The sequence below is a fragment of the Chroicocephalus ridibundus genome, chromosome 2 (assembly GCF_963924245.1).
Source record: "Chroicocephalus ridibundus chromosome 2, bChrRid1.1, whole genome shotgun sequence".
NCBI lineage: Eukaryota > Metazoa > Chordata > Aves > Charadriiformes > Laridae > Chroicocephalus > Chroicocephalus ridibundus.
In genome coordinates, this window is record NC_086285.1 from 30230921 (window position 1) to 30245518 (window position 14598).

A 14598-nucleotide genomic window follows, 5' to 3' on the forward strand; every position below is an offset into this window, starting at 1 on the left:
CCTTAGGGCTGCTCTCTCTATTCCTGATCCTCAAGTTCTTGAAGTCATACCAGTATGTCAGAGCATCAATTCTTTAAGATGTCCCTGTTCTTTCAATTACAAAAACAAGTTCAGGGAGAACGCCAAAAACCTGATTATTCCCTCAGTTTTTTTAAACGCCTCATAAAGGCTTTGAGCGGCTTTTTGGCAGAGGACTGGCCACCCCAGGTGGGCAGAGGACTGGGCACCCTGGGTGTGCGCAGGGGCCGGGGGTGGCTCACGCAAGTCAGGTGGCGCTGGGACCCTTGTGCGAAAGACAACGTCCCCGCGCTGCTCTCCTTTGCTGTCCGTCTCTCACCATTGGGTGTTGTGCTTAGTTCCGGGTCTCCTGTGATGCAGTCAGACAAAAATCCCTGGTTTTAGGGTTTTTTTCTTTATTTTTCCAAATGCAATGGCTTGCTATTTTTCAAGAGCGCAACAGTGAGCTTGACAATGCAACAATGTCCACAAGGAACTCAGCTCTTACAAGAGGGGTTAAATAAAAGCCATTTCATAATGCTTCGTTTCCACACAGGGGGAACAGAGGAAGTGCCAGACTGGTTTTTGAGCTGTTTTTCCCTATAAATGTGATCATAGAATCGTTTTGGTTAGAAGAGACCTTTAAGATCATCAACTCCAACCTAGCACTGCTAAGCTACCACTAAACCATGTCCTCCAGCACTACATCTACACATCTTAAATACCTCCAGGGATGGTGATTCCACCACTTCCGTGGGCAGCCTGTTACAATGCTTGACAACCCTTTCAGGGAAGAAATTTCTCCTAATATCCAATCTAAACCTCCCCTGGTGGAACTGGAGGGCTGTTTCCTTTTGTCCTATCGCTTGTTACTTGGGAGACCGACCCCCACCTCTCTACACCCTCCTTTCAGGTAGTTGTAGAGAGCGATAAGGTCTCCCCTCAGACTCCTCTCCAGGCGAAACAACCCCAGCTCCCTCAGCTGCTCCTCATGAGACTTGTGCTCCAGACCTTTCAGCAGCTTCGTTGCTCTTCCTTGGACAGGCTCCCGCACCTCAATGTCTTTCTTGTCATGAGGGGCCCAAATCTGCAGGTAGTTGCTTTGTATCTAATCAGAAGCTAAATGCTGAATCCTGAGGTGCAACCGAGAGGTTCCTGGACCGGACACGGGTCGCCCCTGAGAACGAGCGGGCCTGCACCGAGACTTTGCCTGAAGTGCTCCTGACTCCCGGCACTACCCGCATCTCTCCCCACGGGAGACCCCAGCGCTGCCCGGGACGCTCCGTGTCCTCGCCCCGCTCCGGCGGGAAGCACCGGGCAGAGGACGGGCACCGCCGCCTCCTCTCGGCTTCACCGCGCACCGCGCAGGCGCGGCGGGGTCCGGCGGCGGGCGGGCGCGCAGGCGCGGCGGCGGGACCGGCCGCCGCGGGCGGGCGGGCGCGCGCGGGTCTGCATCCGGGTCGCCGCCGTGCCCATTGTCTGGGGAAGGGGCCCGGGGCTCGGCGGCTCCGAGGCGCTGCACCCGAGGGCCCCCGCCCGTCCGCCCTCCGCTCACCCGCGCAGGCTTTAGTAAGTGATCCTCAGCGGCCCTTCCCGCTCCTGCCTCGGGGGGATGCCGGCGTGCCCGCGGAGCCTTCCCTCCCTCAGGCGGCCCCGGCTGCCCTTTCCCCGTGGCGCTGGCGCTGATGCATCACGCCAGAGCAACTAGTCCGGAGGTGCCGGTGGCCTCGGGGGCCTCATGCGACCCCCAGTATCCGCCCAGCCGCCCCCGGCCCGGCGCGGACCGGGCTGCGGCCGGTGCGGTGCCGCGTTGTTCCCCGGCGCTGAGGGGAGCAGCGCTGCCCCGGCGGGCGGGTCAGCTGTGAGGGGCGAATCCGTCCCGCTGCGCTGCCGCCGCTGCCTCCCCTCGGGGAATGAATGGCTCCGGGACGCCGGTGCCGGCTGCTCTTCGGGCGGCGTGGCGGAGGCTGCCCCCGCCTGTCACGGCCGTTCTGCCTTTCCTCCTAATTTAAATAGCGATGCTGAATTGTCATTATGCCACCTAATAACAATAGCGTGCTTTTTTTCCTGCAGTGGACCGCAGTTCGAAGAGGAGACAAGTGAAGCCTTTGGCAGCTTCGCTGCTGGAAGCTTTAGATTATGATAGCTCTGATGACAGTGATTTTAAAGTTGGAGATGCGTCAGGTAAATATGCTTCCTCATCTCCTCGGTTCCGAATTATCTCGTTTTTGTTTTGTGGTTGCTCATTTAGTATGTGGGAGACAGAATGGTGCTAGTGAACTGTGGGGACTTGGAGCCACTTGAAGTTCGGTGACTCGATTGGATAGCTGGAAATTCTTATGCTCCAGATAAAAAACAGCTGATTAAACAAAACATCCATGCAGTAGTTCAATTACAAATAATTTTTTTCTCGACAGAAAGCTCGTGATTATCAAACAAGTTTTGGCAGAAGCATTTGAGTAGCTTCTGTGCTGACTGCCTTAGCTATATTTATTGCTTTTTATTTCTTTAATGTAGAGATAATTTTTGAAATATTCACTGCATTTAGTATTGAAATAGGAATGTTCTAAAGCCATTTTGTTTTGAATCAGTCTGGATAATAGTTTGTTGCAGACTTCAGAACTTGCCTGTTCTCAAGGTTAATTCCACTCGGTGAGTGAAAACCTTAAGCAGGAAGATAATCTGTTCAGGTTTTTATTGTTTTTCACAATAGACAAAGTGTCCATTCAGATAGCTATGCAGAAAGGTGTACACATTCCATACTAGAAGGAAATCCTTGGTTCAGGGTGTTTTTGTTCTGCAGTCTTCTCTATGTGTGCAGATTCCTGTATCTGCAGTGAACATCCACAGAAGCTGAAAGTAAACAAGATGCCAAAATAGAACTAATAAATTCAAATATATTGGAGGGAGGGAAAAGAAGGGGCAGGACCATGTTTGTGAATAAACTGCACATTGGATGTTCTGTAGTGTATGCTCAAGGAAATAAGCAAAGAGATGCAGGATGCCTAAGAAGTAAGGGAAGCATTATAACAGTTTGTCAAATAACTTCACTTTGTTATTTCTGCACTGGGGATGCTAATCTATGTTTTCATGTGAATTTATCTTGCAAAAATATTCCACATCTCCATTTAAAGGCTTGTTTTTTAAGCCTTTAAGGAGGCAAGCTCCTCCTTATTAATTAACTTAAAAATGCTCAATAATCATATTGCCAGTGCTAGTTTTAAGGTATACCCTAATGCCTTTGGTTTTTTTTTTCCTAAGCTGAGACATATTTCCCTTGGTTGGTCTGGTGGAAGCAGGCAGCAGTGAATTAAGAGAGTAAAACTGATGTTGTTTTACCAATTTCATGCTAAGATTTTTGGGGGCTTGTTTCATTTACTTTTTTAATCATGTTTTGGGGTTTTTTGATCCTTTCTTTTGAGTAAGGGCACTGCTTTTTGTAAAGACAATTGCCCATAAATGGAAATGATTTTTAGTTCCTGAAGATCTCCCTATTCTGTAACAGTAGCTTAGGCAGGATTTAAGGTAAAAGGAGAATTGGAAGTGGAGTATGGGAGATGGACACATAATTCAGGGCAATATGTTATTTGGTTAAAAGACAATCATTAATTAAAAATAATGAATAAAGCTTCCTGACTCAACTGTATCTAAATGCAGAGGATTCATTTGTAACTGATATCCTGTTTGACTTTTGGGATTATTGTATCCCCACATGGCGGGGGTCAGTGTCTAGCCTGGAGAGTGTTTCAATCTGAGTTTTATTTTGAGCAAGTTGAATGGGCTTTGCCTTAAAAAAGTAACACCAAATTGAAACAAGCATATGAGAAAATCCCATGTTCTACTTATAAAATATCTTTCTAATTGCTGTTTTGTGTTCATATATTCCATACAGCTTTGTTTTAACATCTAAGAACCTGTTTCTTTCAGTAGAAATTAATTCTGTTTAATAAAATTTAAAATTTACTGAAAACTCTGAAATAGCATCAGAGTTTGACATTTTACGCTTTATTCAAAGATTTTCAGTGTGAAAGAAGAAAATTGTGAGGGTTTGGAGAAGTTGGGGAATAGAAAGTTATTAAACATATAACCTCTTAAGTTTAAAGAAAAAAGAAACGTTTCTTGTGTGTAATACTAGTTAAATGAGTAGTTGCAGGATATTTGAAACAGAACACCTGTGCTGATTTAAAATGAAGATGCTATAACATAGCCTTAAATTTGATTGTACTTAGTCCATTTAGATTTGGGTGGAAGAAATGCTGAAATCTAGGGACTTTTTTACATGCACGCATATCTATAACTGAAATTGATAGTTTCAAAGTTATATGTATATAAAGAATATGTGTGTACACACACAAGTAGCCCCACTAGACAAATTCTGGATTGTTGCTAATAGAAAACAGGTTTTCCTTTGCTTCACTGTGGATTCAGCTTTCAAAGCGTAACCTGTATTTCTCCAGTACAGTCAGGGCTGTTGCTCTTTTTCTTCTTTCAATGACCATAGAGGTCTCTCCATGTGCAGCCTGTTGCAAATCAGTATTTGGTATTTGTTTGAATTCAGAATTTCATTGCAAGTTTGCTTACAAAGGGAAATAAATGTGACAGAAGGAAGAAACAATCTTTCTACATTGAAAATGACCATAAATTCTACTCATGCACTCAGAAGAATCCCGTAAGTATGGTAATTCCAAAGCTCTGCAACGTATGTGTATTTCATACGCAAATGCACATATAGGTGTTTTAAAAAAACAAAAAGAAGTCTGAAGTTGTTTGCTCCCTGGTGATGATGTTGCATACATATGTATGAGCTTTAGGATGTTAAGTGATATGTGCCAGTAGATGATATTGAGCAAGTCTAGGAGGACTGAGCCCTGAACACCTAAGCTTTTACACATGCTCATTGTTTTATCAGATTTCTGGCAATATGAGATGCATTAAGGATTTGAGAAGTTGCCAGTAAGTACTTTTAAGAAGGAATCAGTGTTTCTGAGTTCTTGTATTCAGAATCCTGATGCCTTGGTAAATTTTTTTCAGTACGGAAAATATTTCTAATCGCCTAACCTCCATTTCCACCAAAAAAACAGTAAATCCATAGAAGATACAGCCATTTCTTACAGTGTAGTTAATTTATTTTCTTTTGGATTCAGGACACACCAACAGGCAATTGCTGCTTTTTCCACTTTAAAGATCTCATCATTCTGACACCTCTTGAGGGAAACTGATTTTAGAACTTCTATATTCTTGTACATTTACTTAATGTAAATAGTTTTCAGGCCTTTTCATTATGTTAATATTGAACCAGGTAATTTTTTAATGGCTTCTCTTTTTCTACGTAATAGAAAGTAGTAATGCCATATTTTAAAGTACTGAATTTTTCTGTTTTTTATAAACATCTTGAAAAATTTTGTTCCTTAATTAAAAATGTCATATGTAATCTTAATGTGGGATCAGTCAAAACCACTGTTACTTTGGAGTCAGAGTACACAAATATGTGACTGCAAATGATGGTACTGTAATACACTCAACTGAAGTTTTTTAATAAGTTTCACAATACAGATCAGTTATTTGAAGTTTTGCTTTTAAGTTAACTAGAGCATACTTTGGTTTTGTTTTTTTTTTAATTATTCTTTTTTCTTTTTTTATATTTTATTTAATGAGAGCATCTGGAGATATACTGATGTCAGAAATCAGTGTATAGTTGTAGAGTAATTCCAAGCAGGATTCAGAAGCAACAATCTACCACTTTTCTTTCATCAGTGAAGTTGGTCAGTTTTGGCAGCTCATATGCTGAAATTGAAATGATGCAGAGAAACGTAGTGTGGTCCCTGAACCAGAATGATGTGTGAATTTAAGGACTGGCGCTCTGTCTCAGTGTAGCTACGAAGAGCGTGGCTGAATGCTGCCTTGAAGAACTGGATTCTGTCACTACTTCTGCTACAAGTCTCCTAGACTCCAATTTTTAGAGACATTTGTAAATGTTCGTTGTTTTGGTGTTGAGCATGGAGCCTGACTTCCATAAATATTATGTACTATTATTGCAGTTGAGGTCAGTACGAGCTCTGTTTAAAATGTGTAATGATCTATATAAATGCATATATTAGAGATATATATATGCATATATTAGGTATTCTGAAAAACCTGTGACTTGATCTAGAAATAAAAAGTTGCAAATATCTTTATCTTTCTGTAGTTTGCTTCCTCTTAGCACAATGGAGATTCTACTTTTGCTTTCCTGTGCAGGACACTGTAATATAAAAAATGTTTGTGAAGCACCGAAATGCCATAGTGATAAACATTACTGAAATACTAATGAAGAAACTAATATGTTTGTTTTTGAGAATGAACTTAAATGATATGCAACAGAAGAGTTGTAGGGTGTTGCAATATTTTCTCCTACCTCCATTGTCTACTGAATAGGTAATCATTAGTAAATTATTACAATTGCACAATTTTAGTTGTTACAATCATTCAGGTCTTGACTTTGCAACTGTAAGGTGTAGTCCCCTCAGAGTGGAATTCACAAGGGCTCTTTCCCATTGAGAAAATGGAAAATACGGGCATTGTGTTCTTTCGTGTTATCCTCATCCCAAGTGAGATTTCTTCTCCGCACAGATGTCTGCCACTTGAAATAACACTTTGGAGTGACGGATGGGCATTCTGAACTTTAGGCATTCTCTTTGGAAACACTGAGATTTCTGTTCTTCCATGTGTTTACTGACAGCTGAGGAGTAATGTAACAGAAATCTAGGCTTTCATTCCAGTGGATTTAGGAATGGGGTGTCACTGTTTTCCTTTGTTTTCCCCCTACTGTGACTCTTTGTGCCTCGTCTTTCCAGTCTGTCTGTCCCTCATGGAACCTTTGCTCATTTGTTCAGCGTTGTTCTGCTTGTGCAGTCAGTCTTGAACAGAATTTTCATAGTCTTCTACTCTTTCTTACATCTCCTCTTTTTTGTGTGTGTGTCCATCTCTTTTATATTTCCTGCCACATGGAGAAGATTCTTTTGTGCTTTATTAACTCCAGCTTGGTGGGATGGTCTGTTTGTAGCCTGACCACCTCTGAGAATCTAGGCATGCTCGGTGAGGATGGCACGTCTCTAGTGTTTCTTGAGCATATACTCGTTACAGCACCTCAGAGACTTAGACTTAGCATGTCCCAGACACATGTTCAGCTGTCTCCCAGGTGTCACATCCCTCATACAAGATGTGAAACTCTTGCGTTTTTCTAGGAAAAATAGCTATTCTAGTTCACTGTTCAGTAATTGATTGGACTCTGATTTTAAGGATTATTTAGGACTGCAACTTTGCTGAGGGAAGTCATGGGGCATGCAATACTTTATCCTAAACAAATAAAGTTAAATAATGTTAAAAACAGTTGAGGACATTGTCTGAAACTGGGAAATGTCAAGAAAATTCAGAAGGTAGGGTAACCAGTTCCATCTGTGTTAGAACATTGTAAATAAGGTGGTTCCCAGGGACCCCAGTCAAATTTGGCAACCTGTATTTTTGAGTGCTTTTATGAGTTGAATAGATATCTGCTGAAATGCTGTGTGATATAGTTACTGCTAGTGTAGAAGTGAGGAAACTGCTTACTAAACTTTTATTTATGTTCCTCTTCCATCCTTTTCTCTATTAAACAAAATACTTGTTTTCTGAAAGAAGTGTACACGCATCAGTGATCAGTTTAATTTCCTACTCTGCCCAGTCTACATATGCAGTTAGTAGAGAGTTTAGATACTTTTTTCCAAAACATTATTTGAGAAGTTAATATCTCTCCTTAGAGCAGTAATATCTTAATCTATGTTGGTTTTGTTTTGTATGTTCTTAATTATGTTACTTTGGACAGTTCAATTTTTTAACTGCCAGCGTTACCAATGTTGAATTGCCAGTAGCCTACCAATGTTTAATCATCATACTCAGAAAAATAGCATAGAAAGCCAGTGGTGTATATCTAACTGATGCTAGATTCTTTTTTTTGAAGTTACGTTGGAAGTGAAGTGTGAAGCCTTTTCAATTCTTGCTTTCAGTATAGTTATATTGGTCTTAGCATAATGGGCCTCTGTGGGTTTAGTCAAGCAGACAAATGTGATCAGGCATTTACCAGTTGCACAACTCTGCCTTTGGCAATTTAAAAGTTCATATTTTCTATATATGATCTAGGTTTTCCTGCCTTATTTTTAAATCCAGTTATTAATATCAGAACTTTCTGGTTAGTTTAAGCATTTCCTTATGCTTCTGGAGTCTTTAAAATTATTTGCAATTTCTAGATCAGGTGTCTAGTAAGTACAGCTGCTTTTACACGTGTTTGGTATAGCACATGTGCAAAGGAGTTCTTGTGAGTTTGGAGCTGTTCTTGTAAGAAGTTTATGGGCAGAGGCTGTTGTCAACGAACAGTTTTTGCAGTGTTTTCCACTTTCCTAGTCTGTCAGGATGCAGGCACCCTGGGTGAGGGTTTCTACCTGGTGTGTAACATGAAGTTTTAGCACAGATACATGCGTAACTTCAAGTCACCATGTCAAAGATGTCCACCTTGTGATTGTGAGACAGCCTAAGGGACCACTAGAGGCAGGGTGGTGGTGATTGAATGGCTTTAACCTCCAAAAAAATTATCCTCACCTGTAGCCTGGTTTTTTGTTACCACCCTCAAAAAGAGGATATTGTGAAGCATGCTGTGGGCTGGATGACTTTCCACGTTATGCCTATAGATTATTATTGAACAGTATTATTTAGTCGGAATAACTTCAGACATGGTAGTTGTTTTCTGTATTGCATGCTCAGTTTTTTGGGTTTTTCCATCCTTTTCAATGTTCCAGGATCCGGGGTTGTATTCTTTGTATGTAGCTTTGAGCACCTGGGTAAGACTGAGCCAGATAGGACTCGGTGCAAAAAAAAACCCAACAAACAAACAAACAACTTTCCAAAATGATGCCAGGTGCTTCTCTTTTGCTATCTGGAGTTGGCTAGGTTTTGTTAGTGGAAGCGACAAGCCCAAAATCAAATCTGTAATTTCCTTTAACTAGCTTATCCTTCAGACTTCATTTAAAAACAAACAATAAAGCTGCTTTTTACAGAGCTGTTTATTAAGCTAAATACTGCATTGAAGAATCAGCCTGTCTTTTTGTGGGTGGGTGGCCATGTATTTATGTAGCATAGCACTTACTCTCTGTATACATACATTTTCTTAGAATATAAAAAAAAAAAGTCACAAGGTACCAAGTTTAAAGTTGCTTGTAAAATGGTCCTGCAAAACCCTGGGAGGATTTTTTTTTTTAAACTGCTGTTGTGATTTCAGTAGTTTTCCCCTGAAGTCTTGTGCATATTATACAAGACTCCACAGCTGATGTGGAGATTAATAGTAACTTTTTAAATCTTTATTACACTTTTTCTTGTGTTAATTCTGGAGCATACTGTGCTGTCCCGGAGAATTCCTCTCAGAATTACCCTCCTTAGGTTTGACTGCCACCTGCTGTTGTGCTCAGTAGAGCTAAAGATACAAGGTGTACAGAAATAGATGATGCCTTTCTCGCAACTGCTCTCTCTCATATTTGTTCTCAGTGGAACTCTATATTTTTCACTATTTGACAGTGTATCTGGCCCCATCTTTCACTGAGAGTAACTTGACTTTTCTCCCATAGGGAATGACATGATATGGTTGCCAATTTGAAAGAGCCATTCTTTAAGAATTTCTTTCAAGGAGAAAATTGTATACTACAGCCTCTTCCTAACTGAAAGTGCATCTGACAGAACACCACCTGCAAAAATAGCTGTTATCACAGAATAGCTCTTTCAAGAAAAGTACCTATCACGGTGGATGCATTCAGAGAGAAGAGGGATATCCCTTACTATGGGCATCTCTAGTGTGTACATGCATGCAGAAAGGAGAGCACAAAGCATCGTGTGCAGGCAGAAGGCAAAGAGAAATCGAAGGAGAGAAGTGAACGAAACTAACATTTATTTTTCTCTCTGCTTTATATTGTTTGCTTGTTTGCATGGCATAAAGCAGCTAGAGAGTATCCTTGGTTTTGTAGTATTGATATACAAGAGTCACTGTTGGCAGTTCAGAGCAACTGTTAAAGAGCAAACTATACTGAGACTAAGACTCCCCCCCCAAAAAATGAAATGGAAGATTAAATTCACAAGAAATCTAAGCATATTTAGAAATGGAACAGCACAATTAAAGCATCCAGACAAATTACCATCGTGGACTTATGTTGGTGAAGTAAAACAAAAGAAAATAATATAAAGTAACTTAAAAATCCAGTTACATTAATTCTAACATGTCAAAACCCTACACTACCTTATTTACAGTGAGACAAGTAGTGCACATTGGCACTCAGAACCTGTGAAATAAGATACAGAAATATGTTTTGCTTTTAAACATACATATGGCATTTAATCTATAATATCAATGTCTAGCATGAGAGTCTAGCTTTAGGAGTTGCTTGTAAAGCGTGAGACTTGGCAAATATAAAATAGCTCAGGTTGGAAGCTCAGGCCTTTAAAGATCATCTAGGCCCACCCCCTTGCCATGGGCAGGGGCACCTTCCACTAGACCAGGTTGCTCAAAGCCCCATCCAGTCTGGCCATGAACACTTCCAGGGATGGAGTGAGCAACCCGTTCCAGTGCCTCACCACCCTCTTTATAAAAAGTTTCTTCCTTATGTCCAATCTAAACCCTACCTTCTTTCAGTTTAAAACCGGTCCCTCTTTTCCTGTCACTACAGGCCTTGGTAAAAAGTCTCTCATTCTTAAAAGCCCCCTTTATATATTGAAAGGCTGCAATAAGGTCTCCCTGGAGCCTTCTCTTCTCCAGGCTGAACAAACCCAACTCTTAGCCTGTCTTCATAGGAGAAGTATTTCATGGCCCTTCTCTGAACCCACTCTAACAGGCCCATGAATATGTATCCAAACAAAGCTATTGTAATGTAAAAATGATTTTTTAGATTCCATATTAGTTAATACTGTTTTTTTTATTTCTTAGACATGCCTGAGGAGTGTTCTGCTATTCAGAACTTAATTATGTTTTACTTCCATTACTACCATTAAGGCTGGTAGGTGTAGGGAAATGACTGAATTACTCTTTTCTCAAAAGACTGTACATTAACTTGTGTTACTGCATTCTCATATTTTTTTTCGGCCTCTCTAAAGATTAGGAAGATTGCAGGAGATTTTTACTTTCTGGCAGCTTCTAAGGGGACAGGTAACATTAATATCCGGATCAGTAGCAGTAGTGCTGGTGGATTATTTTTTTGTTGTTGATAATTATGTAATCTCATCAAACACTTCCACATACAGGTATATACAGAAAAAGACAAAACTGACCATTATATCTAAGTAACAACAGAGTTACTGCCTAATCATTGACAGTGTTCTGTGGGGTGGAAATAAATGCTGTGTGAAGAGTGTAGCACACTGGCCCCACTGTTTGTTTATTTAGCTTTATGCAGAGATGGATGTGCACAGAAATTCTCTTTGTGAGGTGATACTGACTGGTGGATTTTTTTGTGTGTAACTGAAGTGATTAAGAATTTTTTTAAGTTTGCAAGCATCTACGTGTTTCTTCTTTGCGTGTAAGTGACAGCGCATCAAGAGCTTGGTGATGGCTGTAAACGCACTGAAAACTGTAGCCGTTGCCTAATTGATCCCTGCATTGGATCAAGCAAATTTGTATTTTCTTGTTAATTTTAAAAAATATTTTCTGAGTTTTTCTTCATTAAAACTAATGCTTTAAATTAAAAGTAGTAGTTGAATATGATGAGAGATAGTCAAGGTAGATGATGTGTATAAAATTTAACAAGTTAACTTGTCATCTTTTTCAATAATTTTACATGTACTTTATAGTACAGATGATTTACTGTTGTGATTTTTGTCATACATATCTTCTTCTGTTCCTTTCTATTGCACAGATTGGCCTGTGTTAATTAATAGAAATAGTGACTACACAGAACAATACCATATGAGTGGTATAAGGGTTAGAATTTATGCGTTGTTGTGCAGCTGCAACACTGAATGTGGCATAGCTTATGCGGGATTGATAACTGAAATAACATTTGAAATTAAAAGAGCCCCCAAACCCAGAAAAACAAGCCTGTACTAAAAATGAAGGTGTGGGAGTATCCATACTATTGCTAGTACTTGTTATATAAACTCTTCATTTTTGTAATTTTAAATCTCTTCTGTTGGGTAGCTATTTTAATTGGAAGATTTAGAAAACACCTCCAGAAATTAAAAACTGGAATGCTCTTTCTTTAAGATGTGACTTCACATGGAAATTATTCTGTGCTACTGGTTATTATTAATATCAGCTGCAGTTCAAAGGAACATTTAATGTTCATTTAATAAATTCTGCCATCTTTTTTTTGCCATCTTAAAATGCACTCATATTTAACAGATTCTCAACATACCACTTGAAATAGCAGTATTTGGACACCAACTGAAAAATTAGGTGGAAAACCTTATGAGGGAGGAACATGCATCATTCTTTTGTTTAACAACTTGCTTCAACAGATTTTATTTTTGGGGGTACATTTGTGTCGGAACTTTTTTTAAATTTTCATATGCTCAACAGATTCTGAAGGAAGTGGTCATGGGAGTGAAGATGCATCAAAGGACAGTGGTGAAGGTTCCTGTACTGAATCAGAAGAAAATATCTTGGAGGAGGAGCCAGCAGAAGAGAAAGTAGAAGAGCAACAGCCCAAAAGCTCCACTGAAGAGGATGTGCCAACAGCAGACAAAGAGGTAATTAAAACTGAAAAGAAAGAACAAGAAGATGAAGAAGAAAAGCCAAAAAAGAAGAAAGAGAAAGAGAAAGCAGCTGAACCTGATGCTGTGGCTGATGAGCAAACAAATGAACCAAAAAAATGGAATTTGCGCAGGAACCGACCTTTGCTGGATTTTGTATCAATGGAAGAACTAAATGATATGGATGACTATGATAGTGAAGATGACAATGACTGGCGGCCTACTGCTGAGAAAAGGAAAGGAAAAAACGCACTGCGCAAAGAGGGGAGTGATGGAGATAATGAAGATGATGAAGATGATGGGAGCGGAAGTGATGAGGATGACAATGATGAGGAAGGCAATGAAGAAGATAACAGCAGCACGGCTAGTGATGGAGGATCCAAGAAGAAGAAGAGTAAAGTTCTTAACAGAAATAATGCAGATGATGAGGAATTGACAAATGATAGCCTGGCTCTTTCACAAAGCAAGAGTAATGAGGTAGTGCAACCAACTTTCTATAATCTATCTGTTGACAAATGGAAACTACACCCCAGTAGCTATTCTGTTAGTTTGAAAAGTTAAACTGATTGGCTGGAATTGTGTTTACAGGAATAAACGAAGCAGCAAAATTGTGCTAAATAGGCGCTGCGTATTAAATAACCTTGCTTGGACCATTTGGCCAATCTAATGCCACTAAAGTCAATAGAGAGACTTCTCTTGGCTTTAGGGGGAGTTGGATTAGTTCTAAAGCAAATAGGAGGTCCAGTATGCAAATCAACATGTATTAGCAAGACTTTTAGTTCAGTTTTAGCATACATGTTGCATATCTGTAATGTTCTGAAAGTTAAAAGCATCTGTGACATATTCATAAAATAGCTAAATGATAGGTTATTCTTTACCCTAGCCCTTTGTGACAAACATCAAAGTCTGAACACTAAGTTCACTGATAGAAGAATCCTAAGTAAAGAAATATGCACACTGGGTTTAAAATCAAATAGGATAATAATGATAATTTATGTTGGGTTTGCTTATAATACTCACAAATGAAGTAATTTCTTACAGTACTAAAAAGCATTTGGGAACTATTATTGTTATATTAAATATCTTCTAATTGCAAAATGTGAAAATTACATGTTAAGTGTTTAATAATGCGACTTTTTTTTCCTATGCACAATTACAGTTGCCTGAAGGTTGTGCCTGTGAAAAAATTAAAATGTTAGGTTGTCAGGATGGTTGACTTCATGTCCTGCAGTAGCAAAATTTTGAATGAAGTAAAAAGACTTGCTGTAAAATCTACATTCAATTTTCAGGAAATAATTGCAATGTCAACATGACATTTGATAAACGATAGTGGTATGGCACTATTTAAAGTTCTGCTGTTCCATTTAATCTATTTTAATGTGTAAAATGACAGGGAGCTAAACAGAGTGTTTAGAAGAATCAGTTGTCTCCACTTCATATATTTTGTTCTGTATTTTTTATTTATATATAGATACAGATATATATGATTGCGAACAAACTGTGCTGTTTTAATTATTAGTAGTAATTGTGATTGAAAAAAAAGAGCATAATTCGGTTGCTTTTTTTTTCACTTTTTGTATGCACATCTTCTTTCATTGTCTAGCTCTGGAATTCTAGTGTTGTTACTCCTCTTGGCTCAGGAGCTGAAAGTGCTCTAACAATACGGACTTCAAATAGAGATAGGCAGCTTTCTTTTTTGGATTTTTTTCCCTGTTTCAGAATGGAGATGAGTCCACAGTCTTAAGGATATATTCTTGAATATGTCCATAATTTCCATTGACTTGGGAAATTAGGCCTCTTTCAGAAACACAGAGCTGTCTGATGTATCTGTTGCGAACCTTCTTAATATGCGTGGACCTCAGAGTC

The 14598-nt window shown here is 39.6% G+C and overlaps 1 protein-coding gene across 6 annotated transcripts in view; it reads left to right on the forward strand.

The window, feature by feature from the left end:
* The first annotated feature begins 1386 nt into the window (after positions 1-1386).
* Positions 1387-14598, forward strand: part of PHF14 (PHD finger protein 14) — a 168092-nt gene continuing 154880 nt past the window's right edge. For all 6 annotated transcript variants that reach the window (XM_063324913.1, XM_063324914.1, XM_063324915.1 and 3 more), the window contains exons 1-3: positions 1387-1566; positions 2071-2181; positions 12560-13209. In XM_063324913.1, coding sequence (XP_063180983.1) covers position 1566; positions 2071-2181; positions 12560-13209 — 762 coding nt within the window. In that variant the 5' untranslated portion in view covers positions 1387-1565. The remainder of the gene's footprint in view (positions 1567-2070; positions 2182-12559; positions 13210-14598) is intronic.